Below are 24,739 nucleotides of genomic sequence, written 5' to 3'. Positions count from 1 at the left end.
TTATTTCCAAGGCCCTCTCATCTCCAACTGCCCCTCTCTCCAAAAATCTTGCACTTACCTCCACATCTATAATGCTACATACAAATTCCATTTGTTTTTTCTAAGTATTTCTTACACACATTCTTCAAAGCAAACACCTGATCCACACATCCTCTACCACTTCTGAAACCACACTGCTCTTCCCCAATCTTATGCTCTGTACATGCCTTCACCCTCTCAATCAATACCCTCCAATATAATTTCCCAGGAATACTCAACAAACTTATGCCTCTGTATTTTGAACACTCACTTTTATCCCCTCTGCCTTTGTAAAATGTCACTATGCGTGTAGTCCGCCAATCCTCAGGCACTTCACCATAGATGACCTAGGCGAAGCCCAGGATAGTCAGCTCTGAGAACGAGCAGTCTTCACTTTTATGTCAGTTGCAATGTAATGGTAATATATCATACTTTTATTCCAATTATCTGCTGTAATGCATAATCTAAGATGCATCTCACAACACAGTCATCCCCACTTTTAATAAATTCTACTAAAATACCATCCAAACCTGCTGCCATACCAGATTTCATCTTCCAAAAAGCTTTCACTACTTCTTCTCTCTTAACCAAGCCATTCTCCCTGACACTCTCACTTTGCACACCACCTCAACCAAAGCACCCTATATCTTCCACTCTATCATCAAACACATTCAACAAACCTTCAAAATACTCAGTCCATCTCCTTCTCACTTCATCACTACCTGTTATTACTTCCCAACTTGCCCCTTCATCGATGCTCCCACTTTATCACTACCTGTTATTACTTCCCCACTTGCCCCTTCACCAATATTCCCATCTGTTCTCTTGTCTTGTGCATGTTATTTACCTCCTTCTGAAACATCTTTTTATTCTCCCTAAAGTTTAATGATACTCTCTCACCCCAGCTCTCACTTGCCTTTTTTCAACCCTTGTACCTTTCTCTTGATCTCCTGCTGCTTTCTTTTATACAACTGTCAGTCATTTGCACTCCTTCCTTGCAAGTGTCATCCAAACGCCTCTAATTTCTCTTTCACTAACAACTTTCCCACTCACTGCCCTTTCTAATCTGCCCACCTCCAACCTTTCTCAAGCCACATGCATCTTTTGCACAAGCAATCACAGCTTTGCTAAATACATCCCATTCCTCACCCACTCCCCTCACATCATTTGCTCTCACCTTTTGCCATTCTACACTCAATCTCTCCTGGTACTTACTCATACAAGTCTCCTTTGCAAGCTCACTTTCTCTCACCACTCTCTTCTCCCTAACATTCTTCTTTTTTGAAAACCTCTTTAAATCTTCACCTTCACCTCTACAAGATAGTGATCAGACATTCCTCCAGCTGCCCCTCTCAGCACATAAACATCCAAAAGTCTCTCTTTTTTACATGCTTATCAATTAACACATAATCCAATAATGCTCTTCGACCATCTCTCCTGCTCACATATGTATACTTATGTATATTTCTCTTTCTAAACCAGGTATTCCCAATTACCCATCCTTTTTCAGCACACAAATCCACAAACTCTTCCATTTCCATTCACAACACTGAATACCCCATGTACACTGATTATACCTTCAGCTGCCACATTATTCACCTTTGCATTTAAGTCATCCATCATTAAAACCCGGTATTGTGTATCAAAGCTGTTGACACACTCACTCAGCTGCTCCCAAAACACTTGCCTCTCATGATCTTTCTTTTCATGAACAGGTGCATAAGCACCAACAATGACCCATTTCTCTTGATCCACTTTCAGTTTTACCCACATAATCTAGAATTTACTTTCTTACACTCTACCACATACTCCCACAATTCCTGCCTCAGGAGTAGTGCTACTCCTTCCTTGCTTTTGTCCTCTCACCAACCCCTGACTTTACTCCCAAGACTTTCCTAAACCACTCTTCTCTTCCCCTTTACCATTGAGCTTTGTCTCACTCAGAGCCAGAACATCCAAGTTTCTTTCCTCAAACATACTACCTATCTTTCCTTTCTTCTCATCTTGTTTACATCCACACACATTCAGACACTTGTCAACCTTTTCCCGCATTAGCAAGGTAGCACCAAGAACAGATGACGAAAGGCCATCCATTCTCTAACTGTCATGTTCAATGTGCTGAAACCACAGCTCCCAAACTAGAACCCGGCCCAACAGACCTTCCCATGGTCCCCCCCCCCCCCCCCCCAAATACCACAACTTTGAGAGAGCCAAATTTTGAGTTTAAATAGTTTGGGAGAGTGGGAGTTTCCTAGGGTTACATGAAATGAATGAATGTTGCCAGCCTAAGTGAATCAAGATCTTTTCTTTCTTTTACTTGTTTCCTTTTAAGAGACCCAATTTTTTGAGTTGATAACACAGTAAGCTAGTGTGTGAAAGTGTAGGTTGATAAAAGAGAGTGAAATTTTTATTTTCAAAGTGATCAAAAGGCAACATCGTGGCAGAAGGACATCTAAATTGTAAGGCTGTAGGGTAATTCACTCTAATAAGCTTCATTACTGTTACTAGTATTACTATGGAGAATATTGTGAAACCTCACACATCTGAACCAGGAATGGCTAGTATGGACTCTGTTACAAGAATGTATCAAAACCAGTCAGTCAAAACCAGATCTGCAAAGGGAAGGCTACAGATGAATTAAAAAAGAAGTGGCTAGAGATAAAAACACCAGAGAGCAAATGTTTGGGGATGTTATAGGAACTTGTAAAGGAGCAAAATCAGAGGATAACACAACTAGACCTGGAGTTACAAAAACTGAGAAAGCATTTCAAGGATCTTGAAGGGAACAATGAGACTATAGGCAGGAATAGAAACACAGTTTAGTGGAGGGGTTCAGAAGATACAAAATCAGAGGAAAGAAGATGAGGCCACTAAACTGATGGTCTGATTTGTCTTCTCTGGATGTACTGAAGGCTATGCACTCAGTGGAAAAATCTACAGACAATATTGGTCATGGAATTGTATGAGCATTATTGAAAGCCTTTCAGATAGAGGAAAGAGCAAAAGCCTATCTTCAGTCTGAAATAATATTGAAAGCTGCTCAGATACAGAAAAGCCTATAACATGCACACAGACTGATGAAAGTAGAAGGGGAAGAAGATTAAAAGGAGCAAATCTGGAAGCAGATCAACATAATATGAAGCATGAGTAAGATGAACATAGACCTGAGGTGACACAAACGGGGGGACACAAGAAATTGATTGAAGCAGTTGAGAGAATAGTACGCATTGTTAGAGAAGTAATCAAGGAAGTATATGGGATAGCTGATGGAAGGTTTAGAAGAGTACAGAGAATACAGAACAAATGGTTACTAGCTAAAAGAGAGATTTTCAGAGAAAGATAGACACAAACGTTCACACTTTCACACTGAGGGATATAACTGAAAAGTGGGTGGCACCAAAATCAGGAACATACTACAGCAGGAGATTGAGGAATGCACATTACAACAATGCTTAAGGCTATGGGACTGCCAGAAGCAATTTCAGTAGTAAAGGAAAGATGATTCAGTGGTTATAACTAAGCTATTAGGGGAAGACCAGTTATGGTTAACTTGGAGTCATTAAGCCAGGATGTTCTAAGAAAAGCTAAGAATCTTAAGGCTTGGTTGAATTCAGTGGGATATCAATTAAATGTGATAAATCTAAGGAAGAGGGAGTAAAGCAAAGACTACAGTTAGAAGAGAAATGATTGTTATTGCCACACATGGCATGAGGATGGAGCATCCCTGCTAAAACTGTGGAGGTAGCAGGATTGTTAGGATATGGTTATGTCTGAGTGAAAGTAATTAATTCAAATGTCACAGTGGTAAAGAACTAGAATTCAAGAAACGTATGAGGGAAAGTGCACCTGATATTACTGAGTCATGGAAACAAAGCTTAATAAAAAGGTAAACTCTCACCTGTTCTGCCCAGAGGGGTACATGACAACAAGAAAGGAAAGAGAAGGTAAAGGAGATGGAGGATTAGCCGTTTTAGTAAAAGATAGCCTGAAGTCCCAAAAATCATGGCCAATTCAGACAATGCAAAGTGGGAATAGTAACTGTAGGGAAGAAGAGTATAGTGGTACTTTTAGTATATAATCCTTCAAAGAACTGCAACAAACTTGAACAAATATGCAATTACAAGAATGAAGGACCAATCACAGTTGTATATGAAGCAATGAAACATGCTTCATGGTGAAGAACTAAAAATGGGAATTTCAATTACAAAGAGATAGATAAGGATTTTGAATTCTCATGGTGAGAGAGAATCATTGAGACAAGTTTTCAGCGTTCATTCAGGTAAATTTTCCATACCAGCATGTCATGGAGCACACTAAGATAGGAATGACTGATACAACATCATTACTAGATCTCATCTTCATTCATACAATCATGGATATTGAGAATATTATATACAATACACTAGTTGGAAGAAGTTATCATGTAATGCACAAGTTTGAATATGAGGTAAAAGAGGACATGAAAAGAACAGAAGTGAGATGGGATATAAAGAGATATACTCATGGAAACTACACAAACCTGAATAATTTCTATGGTAGCATAGGCAGAGAAAGGAATGATTTAATAAAAGATGTCATAAAACAATAAAGCTTTGAAATGTGCAATAATGAAGATATAGATGGCACTCCAGCCTGCCAGCACTTGCAAAGCATGGAACTAGTACAGCAAGATAAGAAAAGAAGAAATAAGAAAAGAAAACAAAGAAACTTTGAAAAGAACATTTTGGGTAAGGCAACTAAAAATACAAAGCTTTCCCATAAATTCATCAGGAATCAGTTGTCAGTTAAGAAGCTAATTAGGCTAAGGGATTCAGAGTGAAAGATCATAGATGATGCTGGAAGGATATGAAAGCAACTGTATAACACATCAAAAAATGTTTTCACAGTGGAAGACACTATAGACCCAAGACCAGAAATTGAATGTTGAGAAGATTTTGGAAATCAACAGAACACTAAAAGGATTTGACCTACTTAAGGCTAATGGTCCTCAAGGAATTTCATCATATGTGCTAAAGATGTGTAGAGATACACTCAATAAATTACTTGAACTAGTGTTTAAGATGTCACAGGAGACAGGCATAGCACCAAGGGAATGGAAAAGAGCAAACATCGTTCCCTTATGTGAAAAGGAAACCAGAAACAGGCATTAAACTACAGACAGGTTTCACTAACAAGTGTGGTATGTATTGGTTCTGAAAAAACTATACAGCAAGTGGATGATTTTCTACAGAGGAAAAATCTAAGTGAGAGAAAGCATGGTTTTAGAGAAAGGGCATAAGTAACTGGCACTCTTACAGTTTTATGAAAGAGTGAGCTCCTGGAAAAGAGGGAAGGCTGGATGGACTGTCTGTTTCTGGACTGCCAAAAGGCATTTGATACTGTACCAGACAGGAGGATGATTAAAAATAAAAATCACCAAGCAGGAAGTGGGGGGAAACTCCTATGATGAATAGATGATTAACTCAGTGGAAGGGAACAAAGGATGCATGCTAGAGGAACCTTCTCAAAATGGGTTGAGGTGTACAGTAAAGTATCACAAGATTCAGTTCTGAGACCATTACTCTTCTTGGTCTATATCAATTACTCAGCTGAGGGTATGGAGTCCTACTTGAATATGTTGGCAGCTGTTTCAAAGGTTATAAGGGAAGTGAAGAGTAATGAGGATTGATCAGCTTACAAGGGGCTTAAACAGACTACAAAGTTGGACTGAAACATCTCTGATGACATTCAAAGGTAATTGTAAAGTAATGAGGATGTCACAGAGCAAATTATGGCATCAATATGATTATCACCAAGCTGAAAATAAGTTTCAAGACTTGGGAGTACACATCATCCCTAACCTGTTGCCAGAGTCTCACATTACAAGAATAGCTAAGAAAACAAACTCTGCTAGAAAATATCAGAATAGCTTTCAAGTATATGGATATGGAAATAGAAATCTGTTCACATCCTCAACAAGGCCAAATCAGAATATGCTTCTCAGATTAGGTCACCATATCTATAGAAGCACAAAGAGCTCATAGAGAAGGTCCAGAGGGCAATGAAGATGGTACTAGAATAAAATGGAATGGTAGGAGGCTTTAAATTTATCCATCTTGGTGAAAGAATGTTGATCTGATCACAGTTCATAAATCTTAGAGAGAATGACAAAGTGAACAGTTCTTTGAGAGATGAAGGGATATAGCAACCAGATGATATAACAAGAAGTAAAAAAAATTGTAAATGAGGATGCAAAGAAACACTTTTAGAGTATAAGAGTGGTGGATGAATGGAACAGATTGACATAGTTAATGCAAGAATGTAGAGTTTTACTCTTGTGGGTCCTCTTTTTCTACTATCAAAAAACTTCAATTTATGTATGCTGTCAGCATTAACTACATCCTCAGTCATTCTAGTACATTCATCAACCACTCTTACTCTATATAGGTACTTCTTTACATCTTTTTCTAACAAGCCCCTCTCCTTGTAAACTTTCATGGTACATCCTCTGGTTGTTCTTCCCTACATCTTTCAAAGAACTGCTTACTGTCTACCTCATTCATTTCTTTTAAAAAGTTAAAGAATATGATCAGTCCTGCACTTTCTCTTCCAAGGTGGGCAAATTTAAGCTTCTTACCTTTCCCTGTAATTAAGCTCTCTTAATTCAGGTACAATACCATCTTTGTTGCTCTCCTTTGGACATTCTCCACTAGTTCATTGTGCTTCTTTAGGTGAGGTGACCAAACTTAGGAGTATATTCTAATTTTGGCATTATGCTGGATATGAACAACTTGCTAAATATTTCCTTATTCATATACTTGAAAGCTATTCTAATACTTGCCAGCAGACAGTCTGTCTCCATAACTATTCTCCAAATGTGGGACTCTGGCAACAGGTAAGGGATGTTGCTGACTTCCAAGTCCCTCTAACAAAAAAATCCTGAACTTTATTCATTGTTAAGCAACAACCATATTGTGTTCTTTCATTTTGTCCCATCCTCATTACTTTACATTTGCTCAGAGTGAATTTCATAAACCATTTATCAGAGTAACTTTGGAATCTATGTGTCTAAGTTGATGCAATCCTCCTTGCTTTTCATTTCCATCATGACCTTTGCATCATATGTGAATACTGTATATTCAGGTAGAGGTTCATACTTTCGGGCAAGTTATCTATATAGAGCAAGAAAAGTGATGACCCCAGAACAGAACCCTGTAGCACACTGTTGGTCACCTCAACCTATTTGGAGAAGGCTCCTCTGACAAGCATCCTTTGTTTCCTTCCTTTGAAATAATCTTTTACCCAAAGTAGGAGTTTCTCCTTACTCTTGCTGGATAATCCAGCATCTTAATCAGTTTCACATGTGGTAGCCACAATAAAAATAATCTTTCCAATCTTCCCTTCTGTCTAAGATAGAGCTTACTCTCTCGAAAAAATCTAAGATGTTTGTCACACATGGCCCACTTTCCCTAAAACCAGGTTGTCTCTCAGGTAATATTTCCTCTGCAGAAAGTCATCCATTTGCTTGCTAACTATCCTTTTCCAGAAGCTTACAGACTGAACCTGTCAGAGAGACCAATCTGTAATTCATTAACTTTTTCTAGTCTCATGTCTTATTGATAACATTCACACTTTTCCATTCCCTTGTTCTCTGCCTCTCTCCAGTGACATCTAAATTAGTATCTCAAGAGGATTATTAAGTGTATCTGAACATAACTTCAGTGCATACAGTGAAATTTCATCAGGACCATAAGCCTTGTATGTCAAGATATTTTAGTATCCAGCTAGCATCTTTTCTATCTCAATGTTTTCTAAAACCTCCTCCCTACACCAACACAATGGTATTAGGACTGCACTGTCTTCTACTGTAGAAATACTTTTGAACTCGTTATTCAGTTCCTCATATATCTGTATGTCATCCTCAATAATTCTCCTCTTTATATCCCACAGCCTGATTCACTGCTCTTTAACTGACAACTGACTCCTGATGAATTTATGGAAAAGTTTTGGATTTTCTCCTGCTTTGTTCAAAATATTGTTTTCAAAGTTTCTTTGTTCTACCTTTCTTGCCCTGTTATTCATTGCTCTCTTATAAATTGTAACTACTGGCTGGCTGGAATGCCATCTATATTTTTGCCACTGCATATCTTGTAGCTCCATTGCTTTTTGACATTTCATAAAACCAATCTTTCCTCTTTCTTACCATTCTCTCTTTATGGGAAGCTTGAGGTACCCATATTCCTACTCCACTGTAAACTTCACAGAAACCCTCATTACAAAGCCCTGGCTCCTGAACTCCATTTCCCATCTATATCATCACAGAAATTACGTCTTGTTTTACTTTTTCTTTTGATGTCCTCATTTACCACATGGTCAAACTTGAGCATCATATGATCATTTTTCTGGTTGGCGTATTACCTATAATAATTTCAATATCATGTGTGAAGATAAGATCTATTAGAGATGGTGTACCAGCCCCTCTGATCTGAGTTAGCTCAGTAACATGTTGGTGTAAGAAAAGTTCCAGTATACACTCTAAAACTTGTCTCCATGACTCCCTACCACCAAGAAAATTCAAATTTCCTCAGTCCATCTATTCATGGCTGGAACCCCTGTTATCAGTACTTTAACATCTCTAAAGAGTAACTGTTTTAAAGCTTCAAGTACCATCCTTTTGATTACTTCATCTCAATCACTATACATTTGTTCTAAATTGCAGCAAATTTTTGAAGATTACATAAAAACACTATCATGCTATTCTTCCTTAGTTACTTTTCCCAGTAAGTATTTTCTGAATAGGTCATCCTCCATTATTTCATGAAGCTTAGGTCTTTCTTTTACTAAGAGGGTCAATCTTCCCATCCTTTGACTTCTCTTTCCTGTCTTACTATCATGTACTACTCTGGGCAAAACAGGAGAAATCTTATCTCTTTAGCAAGCTTTGTTTCCACAAGTCCTACAATATCAGGTGCACCGTTACATAATTCTTGAATTCCAGCTCTTTATAATCAACTATCAATCTACCAACATTGAAAACATTTTGCCTGACATCACTGTAATCCCATATGTGTGTAACAATATAATCACTCTTCCTCAAACTTAATAAATGTTATCATGTTAGTCAGTTACCGGCGTATGCCAATGATTGTGTTACGTCCTATACATCATATATTAATTTAGTTAGCCAGCGACTTGTGGCATCTTTTATTATCAAGTCTTAAGGGTTTTGGTCAGTTGTTGTGCTGTTTGTTCCAACGTACTGTATGGTGTCTTATTAGAAATAAGGACCTGCTTGTCTACAAAGTGTGTTTCAGTCATCCTTCAATACCATGACTGTACTCACCAACATACAATTTCCTAACACTCTTGCCCTCTTTGTGGTGCTCTCAGGGATGTTCCATCCTTTGTGGTGCTCACATGGATGTTCCATACTTTGTGGTGCTCACAGGGATGTTCCATCCTTTGTAGTGCTCACAGGGATGTTCCATCCTTTGTGGTGCTCACAGGGATATTCCATCCTTTGTGGTGTTCACAGGGATGTTCCACCCTTTGTGGTGCTCACAGGGATGTTCCATCCTTTGTGGTGCTCAAAGGGATGTTCCATCCTTTGTGGTGCTCACAGGGATGTTCCATCCTTTGTGCTCACAGGGATGTTCCATCCTTTGTGGTGCTTACAGGGATGTTCCATCCTTTGTGGTGCTCACAGGGATGTTCCATCCTTTGCGGTTCTCACTGGGATGTTCCATCCTTTGTGGTGCTCAAAGGAATGTTCCATCCTTTGTGGTGCTCAAAGGGATGTTCCATCCTTTGTAGTGCTCACAGGGATGTTCCATCTTTTGTGGTGCTCACTGAGATGTTCCATCCTTTTGCCTTGTTTGACATTTCCATTTCTTTTCTTTTAACTGGATCCTTTGCTTTCTTTGCCCATTTATTTTGATATACTTCATTTGATTAATACAGCACTGCATGTCAACTTGTCTTTAAATATTCTAGCTTTCCAAAGTACGTTCTGATGGATGACCCAATGTCAAACCTAAGTTTAACTTGATGAAGCCTTGCATCTTTATATAGCCTTCAATTCTTCTCCTTTCTCTGATTATAGAAAATGCATCTCAGAATTCTATAGCCTCCTGCAATCAATGAAGAGGCATTTCTTCTTTCCCTCTTATTCCTCATCTACCGTATGATTTTCTAAACCAAAAACAATCGAGAATTTATGGCTATTGACCTCCTGCTTTATCAATCTTTCCAATTTTGGTTACAACCACTTTTCAGCTAGATCTTTCAGTGCTGAATTATCAACCTCTGCATCTATGACTTTCTAAAATAAATATCTCATTTTAGCCAACAAGCACAGGTCATGTATCCTCTGTAAGCTAGCAACCACAGGTCATGTATGCTCTGTAAGCCAAGAAGCACAAGTCATGTATGCTCTGTAAGCCAAGAAGCACAGCTCATGTATGCTCTGTTTATTTCTAAACTAAGCCACAGAGTGACTGCCTCATCTCTAATGGTGCATGTATTCATTCTACAGTTTTGCTTGATTTCCTATGTAACTCTGTTTGTAAGACCCTACATCAATGTTCCTCAACATTAATTTCCACTCTCTGTGTCTTCTGATCAGCTGCTGAAATAGCTCCTTCTGCACCACCCTGCCCACTACTGTCCTAAGATTCTGCATGAGTTTATTCTTACCTCTAACTGAACAGCTCTGTGACATATAGAAGAGAACCATCATATCTTATTGCCAATTAATGAAATCAACTTCTTTCCTCTAATCATGCATCTCCTCCAACCCATACCAAGGAACAAAGAGGTGCTACAATATAAAGGATATAAAGGACTGAGGAACGAATGAATTATCAGATAGGTTGTAGGCACGAATCTAACCCATGTAAATGATGTTCTAGACATGTAAAAGAACAGAAAAAATAGAACAGAGGATCCAATACATCTATAGTGTGTATATACAGAACACTTTACATACCTTATTGGCCATGTTGACATCAATGTTTTGTGCAACACTGAAGAGTTTCTCCAGGCCTGGTAGGTTCCCCTCCTCCACTGCTGCCACCATGGCTGACAGCACAAAACTGGCATCCTGTAGAAGTATCAAATGACAACTAAGTAATACATTGTCTACAAGAATCATTCCATTTCAACCATGTGTAACACATACCATCATAAATCTTTAACAAGCACTGGACATATGGACAGATGATAACGATTTCCCACAGGTGCTAAGGATCTAAACCCCAATCCCATGTGCCTCTCACGTGTGAGGAGGAGTGCTGGAATCCTCAGCAAGCATCAGTAAGTCGTCATCATACCACTATAACTCCATAACTTGCCGCATAAGAAGCATACTTTAATAACTAAGCAACACATCCTACAACATATGTGTATCATTATATCTAAGTAAGACATCCTTGAGAAAAAACATACTGAGTACATATCCTGCACAAGGACCATATAACTATAACCCGTATAGCATAATAAACAACAATAGCAACACAGTTTATTTTCCAAGACACTTAAAGTATTTCAAAATAAAAAAATCTTAAAAATCCTTCATTTTGAAGTTGTTTCTGAAATAGTTCCCCAAGAATACCACACAATAAGATGGGAAGTGGGTATAACTCTTTCCCATATTGACAGCTCATCACTAGCATAATCCTTCCAATCCACACTCAAAGACTCTCCCACAATGAAACTCATCCAATAGTCATAAATCCCCATATCAATCATGCTAACATTTATTCAGTGATTCTCTGATCATACATATCCCAACTTCAGTTTCAAATTACATTGTTGACACTAATCCCATCAGCTGCTACCAACCACAATGACTTTCTCCAAAATATTTCTAAAACAATTAAATGGTCTTTTATCTGATGTTTGTCAGAGTTATTTTTTGAAAGGCAAGATAATAGTGATTCAATATGGTGGTGAAGAGAAAATGTTGTGGTCAGATATAAGGATGAGTACTGTACTAACATTTCTGGAATGTTAAGACCAACTTATCAAACTATCATTGTGAGCACATTCCCAAAGAGTTGACTGATTGTAGTAATTTTTGAAAAAAAAAATATACATATATATCTTTCTTTCTTTTATACTATTCGCCATTTCCCACATTAGCGAGGTAGCGTTAAGAACAGAGGACTGGGCCTTTAAGAGAATATCCTCACGTGGCCCCCTTCTCTGTTCCTTCTTTCGGATAATTAAAAAAAAATGAGAGGGGAGGATGTCCAGCCCCATGGTCCCTTCCCTTTCAGTCGCCTTCTACGACACGCAGGGAATACGTGGGAAGTATTCTTTCTCCCCTATCCCCAGGGATAATACATATGTATATATATATTTTTTTTTTATTATACTTTGTCGCTGTCTCCCGCGTTTGCGAGGTAGCGCAAGGAAACAGACGAAAGAAATGGCCCAAACCCCCCCATACACATGTATATACATGCGTCCACACACGCAAATATACATACCTACACAGCTTTCCATGGTTTACCCCAGACGCTTCACATGCCTTGATTCAATCCACTGAAAGCACGTCAACCCCGGTATACCACATCGCTCCAATTCACTCTATTCCTTGCCCTCCTTTCACCCTCCTGCATGTTCAGGCCCCGATCACACAAAATCTTTTTCACTCCATCTTTCCACCTCCAATTTGGTCTCCCTCTCCTCCTCGTTCCCTCCACCTCCGACACATATATCCTCTTGGTCAATCTTTCCTCACTCATTCTCTCCATGTGCCCAAACCACTTCAAAACACCCTCTTCTGCTCTCTCAACCACGCTCTTTTTATTTCCACACATCTCTCTTACCCTTACGTTACTCACTCGATCAAACCACCTCACACCACACATTGCCCTCAAACATCTCATTTCCAGCACATCCATCCTCCTGCGCACAACTCTATCCATAGCCCACGCCTCGCAACCATACAACATTGTTGGAACCACTATTCCTTCAAACATACCCATTTTTGCTTTCCGAGATAATGTTCTCGACTTCCACACATTCTTCAAGGCCCCCAGAATTTTCGCCCCCTCCCCCACCCTATGATCTACTTCCGCTTCCATGGTTCCATCCGCTGCCAGATCCACTCCCAGATATCTAAAACACTTCACTTCCTCCAGTTTTTCTCCATTCAAACTCACCTCCCAATTGACTTGACCCTCAACCCTACTGTACCTAATAACCTTGCTCTTATTCACATTTACTCTTAACTTTCTTCTTCCACACACTTTACCAAACTCAGTCACCAGCTTCTGCAGTTTCTCACATGAATCAGCCACCAGCGCTGTATCATCAGCGAACAACAACTGACTCACTTCCCAAGCTCTCTCATCCCCAACAGACTTCATACTTGCCCCTCTTTCCAAAACTCTTGCATTTACCTCCCTAACAACCCCATCCATAAACAAATTAAACAACCATGGAGACATCACACACCCCTGCCGCAAACCTATATAAAGTATATATATATATATATATATATATATATATATGGCATGTACAGAGCATCAGATTGGGGAAGAGCAGTGTGGTTTCAGAAGTGGTAGAGGATGTGTGGATCAGGTGTTTGCTTTGAAGAATGTATGTGAGAAATACTTAGAAAAGCAAATGGATTTGTATGTAGCATTTATGGATCTGGAGAAGGCATATGATAGAGTTGATAGAGATGCTCTGTGGAAGGTATTAAGAATATATGGTGTGGGAGGCAAGTTGTTAGAAGCAGTGAAAAGTTTTTATCGAGGATGTAAGGCATGTGTACGTGTAGGAAGAGAGGAAAGTGATTGGTTCTCAGTGAATGTAGGTTTGCAGCAGGGGTGTGTGATGTCTCCATGGTTGTTTAATTTGTTTATGGATGGGGTTGTTAGGGAGGTGAATGCAAGAGTTTTGGCAAGAGGGGCAAGTATGAAGTCTGTTGGGGATGAGAGAGCTTGGGAAGTGAGTCAGTTGTTGTTCGCTGATGATACAGCGCTGGTGGCTGATTCATGTGAGAAACTGCACTTTGCGCTGTCTCCCGTGTTTGCGAGGTAGCGCAAGGAAACAGACGAAAGAAATGGCCCAACCCCCCCCATACACATGTACATACACACGTCCACACACGCAAATATACATACCTACACAGCTTTCCATGGTTTACCCCGGACGCTTCACATGCCTTGATTCAATCCACTGACAGCACGTCAACCCCGGTATACCACATCGCTCCAATTCACTCTATTCCTTGCCCTCCTTTCACCCTCCTGCATGTTCAGGCCCCGATCACACAAAATCCTTTTCACTCCATCTTTCCACCTCCAATTTGGTCTCCCTCTTCTCCTCGTTCCCTCCACCTCCGACACATATATCCTCTTGGTCAATCTTTCCTCACTCATTCTCTCCATGTGCCCAAACCATTTCAAAACACCCTCTTCTGCTCTCTCAACCACGCTCTTTTTATTTCCACACATCTCTCTTACCCTTACGTTACTTACTCGATCAAACCACCTCACACCACACATTGTCCTCAAACATCTCATTTCCAGCACATCCATCCTCCTGCGCACAACTCTATCCATAGCCCACGCCTCGCAACCATACAACATTGTTGGAACCACTATTCCTTCAAACATACCCATTTTTGCTTTCCGAGATAATGTTCTCGACTTCCACACATTTTTCAAGGCTCCCAAAATTTTCGCCCCCTCCCCCACCCTATGATCCACTTCCGCTTCCATGGTTCCATCCGCTGACAGATCCACTCCCAGATATCTAAAACACTTCACTTCCTCCAGTTTTTCTCCATTCAAACTCACCTCCCAATTGACTTGACCCTCAACCCTACTGTACCTAATAACCTTGCTCTTATTCACATTTACTCTTAACTTTCTTCTTCCACACACTTTACCAAACTCCGTCACCAGCTTCTGCAGTTTCTCACATGAATCCGCCACCAGCGCTGTATCATCAGCGAACAACAACTGACTCACTTCCCAAGCTCTCTCGTCCCCAACAGACTTCATACTTGCCCCTCTTTCCAAGACTCTTGCATTTACCTCCCTAACAACCCCATCCATATACAAATTAAACAACCATGGAGACATCACACACCCCTGCCGCAAACCTACATTCACTGAGAACCAATCACTTTCCTCTCTTCCTACACGTACACATGCCTTACATCCTCGATATATATATATATATATATATATATATATATATATATATATATATATATATATATATATATATATATATATATACATATATATATATATATATATAACATGGTTTTTGTAACATTTTGTTACAATAAATTAACATTCATTAATGAAAATTTTTTAAAAATATCATTCAACATAAATCATCAAATACTGACTGCCACTGTTAGCAGTGTGAGTGTCAACATAACATGGTGCATATGTGACATATGATGGGTGGCACCCTGCTTGTCCTGTTTCTTTATCTCTAATATGTACACGAATCAGTCAAACTCTCTCCAGCCTTGATGTTATTCTTCAGATCATAAGTGATAATCATAAAAGTGAATAGTATTTAGCCTCATACAGCACAAAATCCATCTCAACAATAAATGATTTCTTTCACTCTTAGTTGCTGGGACTGATGTCTATTGAGTTGACAAATGTTTTCACAATTATAAATATTAGTCACTTATCAAATAAATGCACTACCCACAGTATGTGGTATCTCAAAATAATAAAGAAAATATGGTCTATATAAAGATATTTTCCATGCACAAGTGTGTGGTGATGGTACATTTAATTCAGGTTAACCCCTAAGCAAGCATTTGAAACTGAGCTTATTGAACAATGGATGCCACTGAGCAACACATTTAAATGAGATCTGATTACAAGATTAAAAAACTACATAAGGATTCCTGGACGATAATGCCATGTGACAGGTACTTTTGTGACATTTCTGTGTATAAACTTTAATTTCTTCATTTTTCACAGTATTTTTTAAAAAAAAAAATCAGGGATTATACTTGCTGTAAATATCCACATCTATGCCAATTTCAGATACTATCCATTAATATATGCACACAATTGTATGTTCAAAGACTTGTGAAACATATATGTTGGTCCACAGAAGAAAGAAGTGCAAATTCTGCACATAGGTAGGCTAAAAAGACAGTGGGAAGTTATAAAGTAGACACTGCCAAACGATTTGCTGCTGTTGTGTCCAACTTCATGATACGAACTTTAGTTCGGGGAAGGTGACGTTTCACTATAGCTTCTAGAGTTTGTAGCACCCACATGTTACTTTAGCCTCTTCACTACTTGTGAAATTTGTGTACATCTTTGCCTTTGATGGACACATCTCAATGTGATCAACCTCATTGATGGGATGAATATCCTGAAATCGCATGGCCCACACAAGCATGTCCAAGTTACGCAAGGCTTCTATATATATAGACAGCGACAAAGCAAAAAAAAAAAAAAAGAAAAAAAAAATATATATATATATGGTGTGGGAGGCAAGTTGTTAGAAGCAGTGAAAAGTTTATATCGAGGATGTATGGCATGTGTACGTGTAGGAAGAGAGGAAAGTGATTGGTTCTCAGTGAATGTAGGTTTGCGGCAGGGGTGTGTGATGTCTCCATGGTTGTTTAATTTATTTATGGATGGGGTTGTTAGGGAGGTAAATGCAAGAGTTTTGGAAAGAGGGGCAAGTATGAAGTCTGTTGGGGATGAGAGAGCTTGGGAAGTAAGTCAGTTGTTGTTCGCTGATGATACAGCGCTGGTGGCTGATTCATGTGAGAAACTGTAGAAGCTGGTGACTGAGTTTGGTAAAGTGTGTGAAACAAGAAAGTTAAGAGTAAATGTGAATAAGAGCAAGGTTATTAGGTACAGTAGGGTTGAGGGTCAAGTCAATTGGGAGGTAAGTTTGAATGGAGAAAAACTGGAGGAAGTAAAGTGTTTTAGATATCTGGGAGTGGATCTGGCAGCGGATGGAACCATGGAAGCGGAAGTGGATCATAGGGTGGGGGATGGGGCGAAAATCCTGGGAGTCTTGGAGAATGTGTGGAAGTCGAGAACATTATCTCGGAAAGCATAAATGGGTATGTTTGAAGGAATAGTGGTTCCAACAATGTTGTATGGTTGCGAGGCTTGGGCTATGAATAGAGTTGTGCACTCAGTAGGATGGATGTGCTGGAAATGAGATGTTTGAGGACAATGTGTGGTGTGAGGTGGTTTGATCGAGTAAGTAACGTAAGGGTAAGAGAGATGTGTGGAAATAAAAAGAGCGTGGTTGAGAGAGCAGAAGAGGGTGTTTTGAAATGGTTTGGGCACATGGAGAGAATGAGTGAGGAAAGATTGACCAAGATGATATATGTGTCGGAGGTGGAGGGAACGAGGAGAAGAGAGAGACCAAATTGGAGGTGGAAAGATGGAGTGAAAAAGATTTTGTGTGATCGGGGCCTGAACATGCAGGAGGGTGAAAGGCAGGCAAGGAATAGAGTGAATTGGATCGATGTGTTATACCGGGGTTGACGTGCTGTCAGTGGATTGAATCAGGGCATGTGAAGAGTGTGGGGTAAACCATGGAAAGGTGTGTAGGTATGTATATTTGCGTGTGTTTATGTATGTATATACACGTGAATGGGGGTGGGTTGGGCCATTTCTTTCATCTGTTTCCTTGTGCTACCTTGCAAACGCGGGAGACAGCGACAAAGCAAAAAAAAAAAAAAAAAAAAAAATATATATATATATATATATATATATATATATATATATATATATATATATATATATATATATATATATATATGTGAGAAATGTATGTGAGAAATACTTAGAAAAGCAAATGGATTTGTATGTAGCATTTATGGATCTGGAGAAGGCATATGATAGAGTTGATAGAGATGCTCTGTGGAAGGTATTAAGAATATATGGTGTGGGAGGAAAGTTGTTAGAAGCAGTGAAAAGTTTTTATCGAGGATGTAAGGCATGTGTACGTGTAGGAAGAGAGGAAAGTGATTGGTTCTCAGTGAATGTAGGTTTGCGGCAGGGGTGTGTGATGTCTCCATGGTTGTTTAATTTGTTTATGGATGGGGTTGTTAGGGAGGTAAATGCAAGAGTCTTGGAAAGAGGGGCAAGTATGAAGTCTGTTGGGGATGAGAGAGCTTGGGAAGTGAGTCAGTTGTTGTTCGCTGATGATACAGCGCTGGTGGCGGATTCATGTGAGAAACTGCAGAAGCTGGTGACGGAGTTTGGTAAAGTGTGTGGAAGAAGAAAGTTAAGAGTAAATGTGAATAAGAGCAAGGTTATTAGGTACAGTAGGGTTGAGGGTCAAGTCAATTGGGAGGTGAGTTTGAATGGAGAAAAACTGGAGGAAGTGAAGTGTTTTAGATATCTGGGAGTGGATCTGTCAGCGGATGGAACCATGGAAGCGGAAGTGGATCATAGGGTGGGGGAGGGGGCGAAAATTTGGGAGCCTTGAAAAATGTGTGGAAGTCGAGAACATTATCCCGGAAAGCAAAAATGGGTATGTTTGAAGGAATAGTAGTTCCAACAATGTTGTATGGTTGCGAGGCGTGGGCTATGGATAGAGTTGTGCGCAGGAGGATGGATGTGCTGGAAATGAGATGTTTGAGGATAATGTGTGGTGTTAGGTGGTTTGATCGAGTAAGTAACGTAAGGGTAAGAGAGATGTGTGGAAATAAAAAGAGCGTGGTTGAGAGAGCAGAAGAGGGTGTTTTGAAATGGTTTGGGCACATGGAGAGAATGAGTGAGGAAAGATTGACCAAGAGGATATATGTGTCGGAGGTGGAGGGAACGAGGAGAAGAGGGAGACCAAATTGGAGGTGGAAAGATGGAGTGAAAAGGATTTTATGTGATCGGGGCCTGAACATGCAGGAGGGTGAAAGGAGGGCAAGGAATAGAATGAATTGGAGCGATGTGGTATACAGGGGTTGACGTGCTGTCAGTGGATTGAATCAAGGCATGTGAAGCGTCCGGGGTAAACCATGGAAAGCTGTGTAGGTATGTATATTTGCGTGTGTGGACGTGTGTATGTACATGTGTATGGGGAGGGTTGGGCCATTTCTTTCGTCTGTTTCCTTGCGCTACCTCGCAAACGCGGGAGACAGCGACAAAGTATAAAAAAAAAAAAATATATATATATATATATATATATATATATATATATATTTTTTTATACTATGACGCTGTCTCCCGCGTTAGTGAGGTAGCGCAAGGAAACACACACACACATATATATGTATATATATATATATATATATATATATATATATATATATATATATATATATATATATATATAGGTGAAAAAGAGGACAAATGAGAGTTGGGGTGAGAGAGTATCATTAAATTTTAGGGAGCATAAAAAGATGTTCTGGAAGGAGGTAAATAAAGTGCGTAAGACAAGGGAGCAAATGGAAACTTCGGTGAATGGCACAAATGGGGAGGTGATAACAAGTAGTGGTGATGTGAGAAGGAGATGGAGTGAGTATTTTGAAGGATTGTTGAATGTGTTTGATGATAGAGTGGCAGATATAGGGTGTTTTGGTCGAGGTGGTGTGCAAAGTGAGAGGGTTAGGGAAAATGATATGGTAAACATAGAAGAGGTAGTAAAAGCTTTGCGGAAGATGAAAGCCGGCAAGGCAGCAGGTTTGGATGGCATTGCAGTGGAATTTATTAAAAAAGGGGGTGACTGTATTGTTGACCGGTTGGTAAGGTTATTTAATGTATGTATGACTCATGGTGAGGTGCCTGAGGATTGGCGGAATGCGTGCATAGTGCCATTGTACAAAGGCAACGGGGATAAGAGTGAGTGCTCAAATTACAGAGGTATAAGTTTGTTGAGTATTCCTGGTAAATTATATGGGAGGGTATTTATTGAGAGGGTGAAGGCATGTACAGAGCATCAGACTGGGGAAGAGCAGTGTGGTTTCAGAAGTGGTAGAGGATGTGTGGATCAGGTGTTTGCTTTGAAGAATGTATGTGAGAAATACATAGAAAAGCAAATGGATTTGTATGTAGCATTTATGGATCTGGAGAAGGCATATGATAGAGTTGATAGAGATGCTCTGTGGAAGGTATTAAGAATATATGGTGTGGGAGGCAAGTTGTTAGAAGCAGTGAAAAGTTTTTATCGAGGATGTAAGGCATGTGTACGTGTAGGAAGAGAGGAAAGTGATTGGTTCTCAGTGAATGTAGGTTTGCGGCAGGGGTGTGTGATGTCTCCATGGTTGTTTAATTTGTTTATGGATGGGGTTGTTAGGGAGGTGAATGCAAGAGTTTTGGAAAGAGGGGCAAGTATGAAGTCTGTTGGGGATGAGAGAGCTTGGGAAGTGAGTCAGTTGTTGTTCGCTGATGATACAGCGCTGGTGGCTGATTCATGTGAGAAACTGCAGAAGCTGGTGACTGAGTTTGGTAAAGTGTGTGAAAGAAGAAAGTTGAGAGTAAATGTGAATAAGAGCAAGGTTATTATGTACAGTAGGGTTGAGTGTCAAGTCAATTGGGAGGTAAGTTTGAATGGAGAAAAACTGGAGGAAGTAAAGTGTTTTAGATATCTGGGAGTGGATTTGGCAGCGGATGGAACCATGGAAGTGGAAGTGGATCATAGGGTGGGGGAGGGGGCGAAAATCCTGGGAGCCTTGGAGAATGTGTGGAAGTCAAGAACATTATCTCGGAAAGCAAAAATGGGTATGTTTGAAGGAATAGTGGTTCCAACAGTGTTGTATGGTTGCGAGGCGTGGGCTATGGATAGAGTTGTGCGCAGGAGGATGGATGTGCTGGAAATGAGATGTTTGAGGACAATGTGTGGTGTGAGGTGGTTTGATCGAGTAAGTAACGTAAGGGTAAGAGAGATGTGTGGAAATAAAAAGAGCGTGGTTGAGAGAGCAGAAGAGGGTGTTTTGAAATGGTTTGGGCACATGGAGAGAATGAGTGAGGAAAGATTGACTAAGAGGATATATGTGTCGGAGGTGGAGGGAATGAGGAGAAGTGGGAGACCAAATTGGAGGTGGAAAGATGGAGTGAAAAAGATTTTGTGTGATCGGGGCCTGAACATGCAGGAGGGTGAAAGGAGGGCAAGGAATAGAGGGAATTGGATCGATGTGGTATACCGGGGTTGACATGCTGTCAGTGGATTGAATCAGGGCATGTGAAGCGTCTGGGGTAAACCATGGAAAGCTGTGTAGGTATGTATATTTGCGTGTGTGGACGCATGTATATACATGTGTATGGGGGTGGGTTGGGCCATTTCTTTCGTCTGTTTCCTTGTGGTTCCTCGCAAACGCGGGGGACAGCAACAAAGCCAAAAAAAATATATATATATATATATATATATATGAGCAAGGTTATTAGGTACAGTAGGGTTGAGGGTCAAGTCAATTGGGAGGTGAGTTTGAATGGAGAAAAACTGGAGGAAGTGAAGTGTTTTAGATATCTGGGAGTGGATCTGGCAGCGGATGGAACCATGGAAGCGGAAGTGGATCATAGGGTGGGGGAGTGGGCGAAAATTCTGGGGGCCTTGAAGAATGTGTGGAAGTCGAGAACATTATCTCGGAAAGCAAAAATGGGTATGTTTGAAGGAATAGTGGTTCCAACAATGTTGTATGGTTGCGAGGCGTGGGCTATGGATAGAGTTGTGCGCAGGAGGATGGATGTGCTGGAAATGAGATGTTTGAGGACAATGTGTGGTGTGAGGTGGTTTGATCGAGTGAGTAACGTAAGGGTAAGAGAGATGTGTGGAAATAAAAAGAGCGTGGTTGAGAGAGCAGAAGAGGGTGTTTTGAAGTGGTTTGGGCACATGGAGAGAATGAGTGAGGAAAGATTGACCAAGAGGATATATGTGTCGGAGGTGGAGGGAACGAGGAGAAGAGGGAGACCAAATTGGAGGTGGAAAGATGGAGTGAAAAAGATTTTGTGTGATCGGGGCCTGAACATGCAGGAGGGTGAAAGGAGGGCAAGGAATAGGGTGAATTGGAGCGATGTGGTATACCGGGGTTGACGTGCTGTCAGTGGATTGAATCAAGGCATGTGAAGTGTCTGGGGTAAACCATGGAAAGCTGTGTAGGTATGTATATTTGCGTGTGTGGGCGTATGTATATACATGTGTATGGGGGGGGGTTGGGCCATTTCTTTCGCCTGTTTCCTTGCGCTACCTCGCAAACGCGGGAGACAGCGACAAAGTATAATAAAAAAAATATAATATATATATATATATATTTTTTTTTTTTTTTTTTTTATACTTTGTCGCTGTCTCCCGCGTTTGCGAGGTAGCGCGAGGAAACAGACGAAAGAAATGGCCCAACCCCCATACACACGTATATACACACGTCCACACACGCAAATATACATACCTACACAGCTTTCCATGGTTTACCCCAGACGCTTCACATGCCTTGATTCAATCCACTGACAGCACGTCAACCCCTGTATACCACATCGCTCCAATTCACTCTATTCCTTGCCCTCCTTTCACCCTCCTGCATGTTCAGGCCCCGATCACACAAAATCTTTTTCACTCCATCTTTCCACCTCCAATTTGGTCTCCCTCTTCTCCTCGTTCCCTCCACCTCTGACACATATATCCTCTTGGTCAATCTTTCCTCACTCATTCTCTCCATGTGCCCAAACCATTTCAAAACACCCTCTTCTGCTCTCTCAACCACGCTCTTTTTATTTCCACACATCTCTCTTACCCTTACGTTACTTACTCGATCAAACCACCTCACACCACACATTGTCCTCAAACATCTCATTTCCAGCACATCCATCCTCCTGCGCACAACTCTATCCATAGCCCACGCCTCGCAACCATACAACATTGTTGGAACCACTATTCCTTCAAACATACCCATTTTTGCTTTCCGAGATAATGTTCTCGACTTCCACACATTTTTCAAGGCTCCCAAAATTTTCGCCCCCTCCCCCACCCTATGATCCACTTCCGCTTCCATGGTTCCATCCGCTGACAGATCCACTCCCAGATATCTAAAACACTTCACCTCCTCCAGTTTTTCTCCATTCAAACTCACCTCCCAATTGACTTGACCCTCAACCCTACTGTACCTAATAACCTTGCTCTTATTCACATTTACTCTTAACTTTCTTCTTCCACACACTTTACCAAACTCAGTCACCAGCTTCTGCAGTTTCTCACATGAATCAGCCACCAGCGCTGTATCATCAGCGAACAACAACTGACTCACTTCCCAAGCTCTCTCATCCCCAACAGACTTCATACTTGCCCCTCTTTCCAGGACTCTTGCATTTACCTCCCTAACAACCCCATCCATAAACAAATTAAACAACCATGGAGACATCACACACCCCTGCCGCAAACCTACATTCACTGAGAACCAATCACTTTCCTCTCTTCCTACACGTACACATGCCTTACATCCTCGATAAAAACTTTTCACTGCTTCTAACAACTTGCCTCCCACACCATATATTCTTAATACCTTCCACAGAGCATCTCTATCAACTCTATCATATGCCTTCTCCAGATCCATAAATGCTACATACAAATCCATTTGCTTTTCTAAGTATTTCTCACATACATTCTTCAAAGCAAACACCTGATCCACACATCCTCTACCACTTCTGAAACCGCACTGCTCTTCCCCAATCTGATGCTCTGTACATGCCTTCACCCTCTCAATCAATACCCTCCCATATAATTTACCAGGAATACTCAACAAACTTATACCTCTGTAATTTGAGCACTCACTCTTATCCCCTTTGCCTTTGTACAATGGCACTATGCAAGCATTCCGCCAATCCTCAGGCACCTCACCATGAGTCATACATACATTAAATAACCTTACCAACCAGTCAACAATACAGTCATCCCCTTTTTTAATAAATTCCACTGCAATACCATCCAAACCTGCTGCCTTGCCGGCTTTCATCCTATATATATATATATATATATATATATATATATATATATATATATATATATATATATATATATAAATATATATATATATATATATATATATATATATATATATATATATATTTATATATATATATATATATATATATATATATATATATATATATATATATATATATATATATATATATTATCCCTGGGGATAGGGGAGAAAGAGTACTTCCCACGTATTCCCTGTGTGTTGTAGAAGGCGACTAAAAGGGTAGGGAGCAGGGGGCTGGAAATCCTCCCTCCTCATTATTCTTTTTTAATTTTCCAAAAGAAGGAACAGAGAAGGGGGCCAGGTAAGGATATTCCCTCAAAGGCCCAGTCCTCTGTTCTTAACGGTATCTCGCTAACGCAGGAAATGGCGAATAGTTTAAGAAAAAAAAAAAAAAAAAAAAAAAAATATATATATATATATATATATATATATATATATATATATATATATATATATATATTATCCTTGGGGATAGGGGAGAAAGAATACTTCCCACATATTCCCTGCGTGTCGTAGAAGGCGACTAAAAGGGAAGGGAGCGGGGGGCTGGACATCCTCCCCTCTCATTTTTTTTTTAATTTTCCAAAAGAAGGAACAGAGAAGGGGGCCACGTGAGGATATTCTCTCAAAGGCCCAGTCCTCTGTTCTTAACGCTACCTCGCTAATGAGGGAAATGGCGAATAGTATGAATGAAAATGAAAATATATATATATATATATATATATATATATATATATATATATATATATATATATATATATATATATATATATATATATTATCCCTGGGGATAGGGGA

General features: G+C 40.0%; 1 protein-coding gene across 1 annotated transcript in view; it reads right to left on the bottom strand.

The window, feature by feature from the left end:
- The window catches only part of LOC139748906 (death-associated protein kinase 1-like), a 1,274,027-nt gene that overhangs the window by 651,828 nt on the left and 597,460 nt on the right, over positions 1 to 24,739 (bottom strand). The window contains exon 9 of the mRNA XM_071662270.1: positions 10,985 to 11,098. Coding sequence (XP_071518371.1) covers positions 10,985 to 11,098 — 114 coding nt within the window. The remainder of the gene's footprint in view (positions 1 to 10,984; positions 11,099 to 24,739) is intronic.

This window comes from Panulirus ornatus, chromosome 6 (genome assembly GCF_036320965.1).
Source record: "Panulirus ornatus isolate Po-2019 chromosome 6, ASM3632096v1, whole genome shotgun sequence".
Taxonomy (NCBI): Eukaryota; Metazoa; Arthropoda; class Malacostraca; order Decapoda; family Palinuridae; genus Panulirus; species Panulirus ornatus.
Note: the sequence above shows the minus strand (reverse complement) of the source record. Positions and strands in the feature narration are given on the sequence as shown.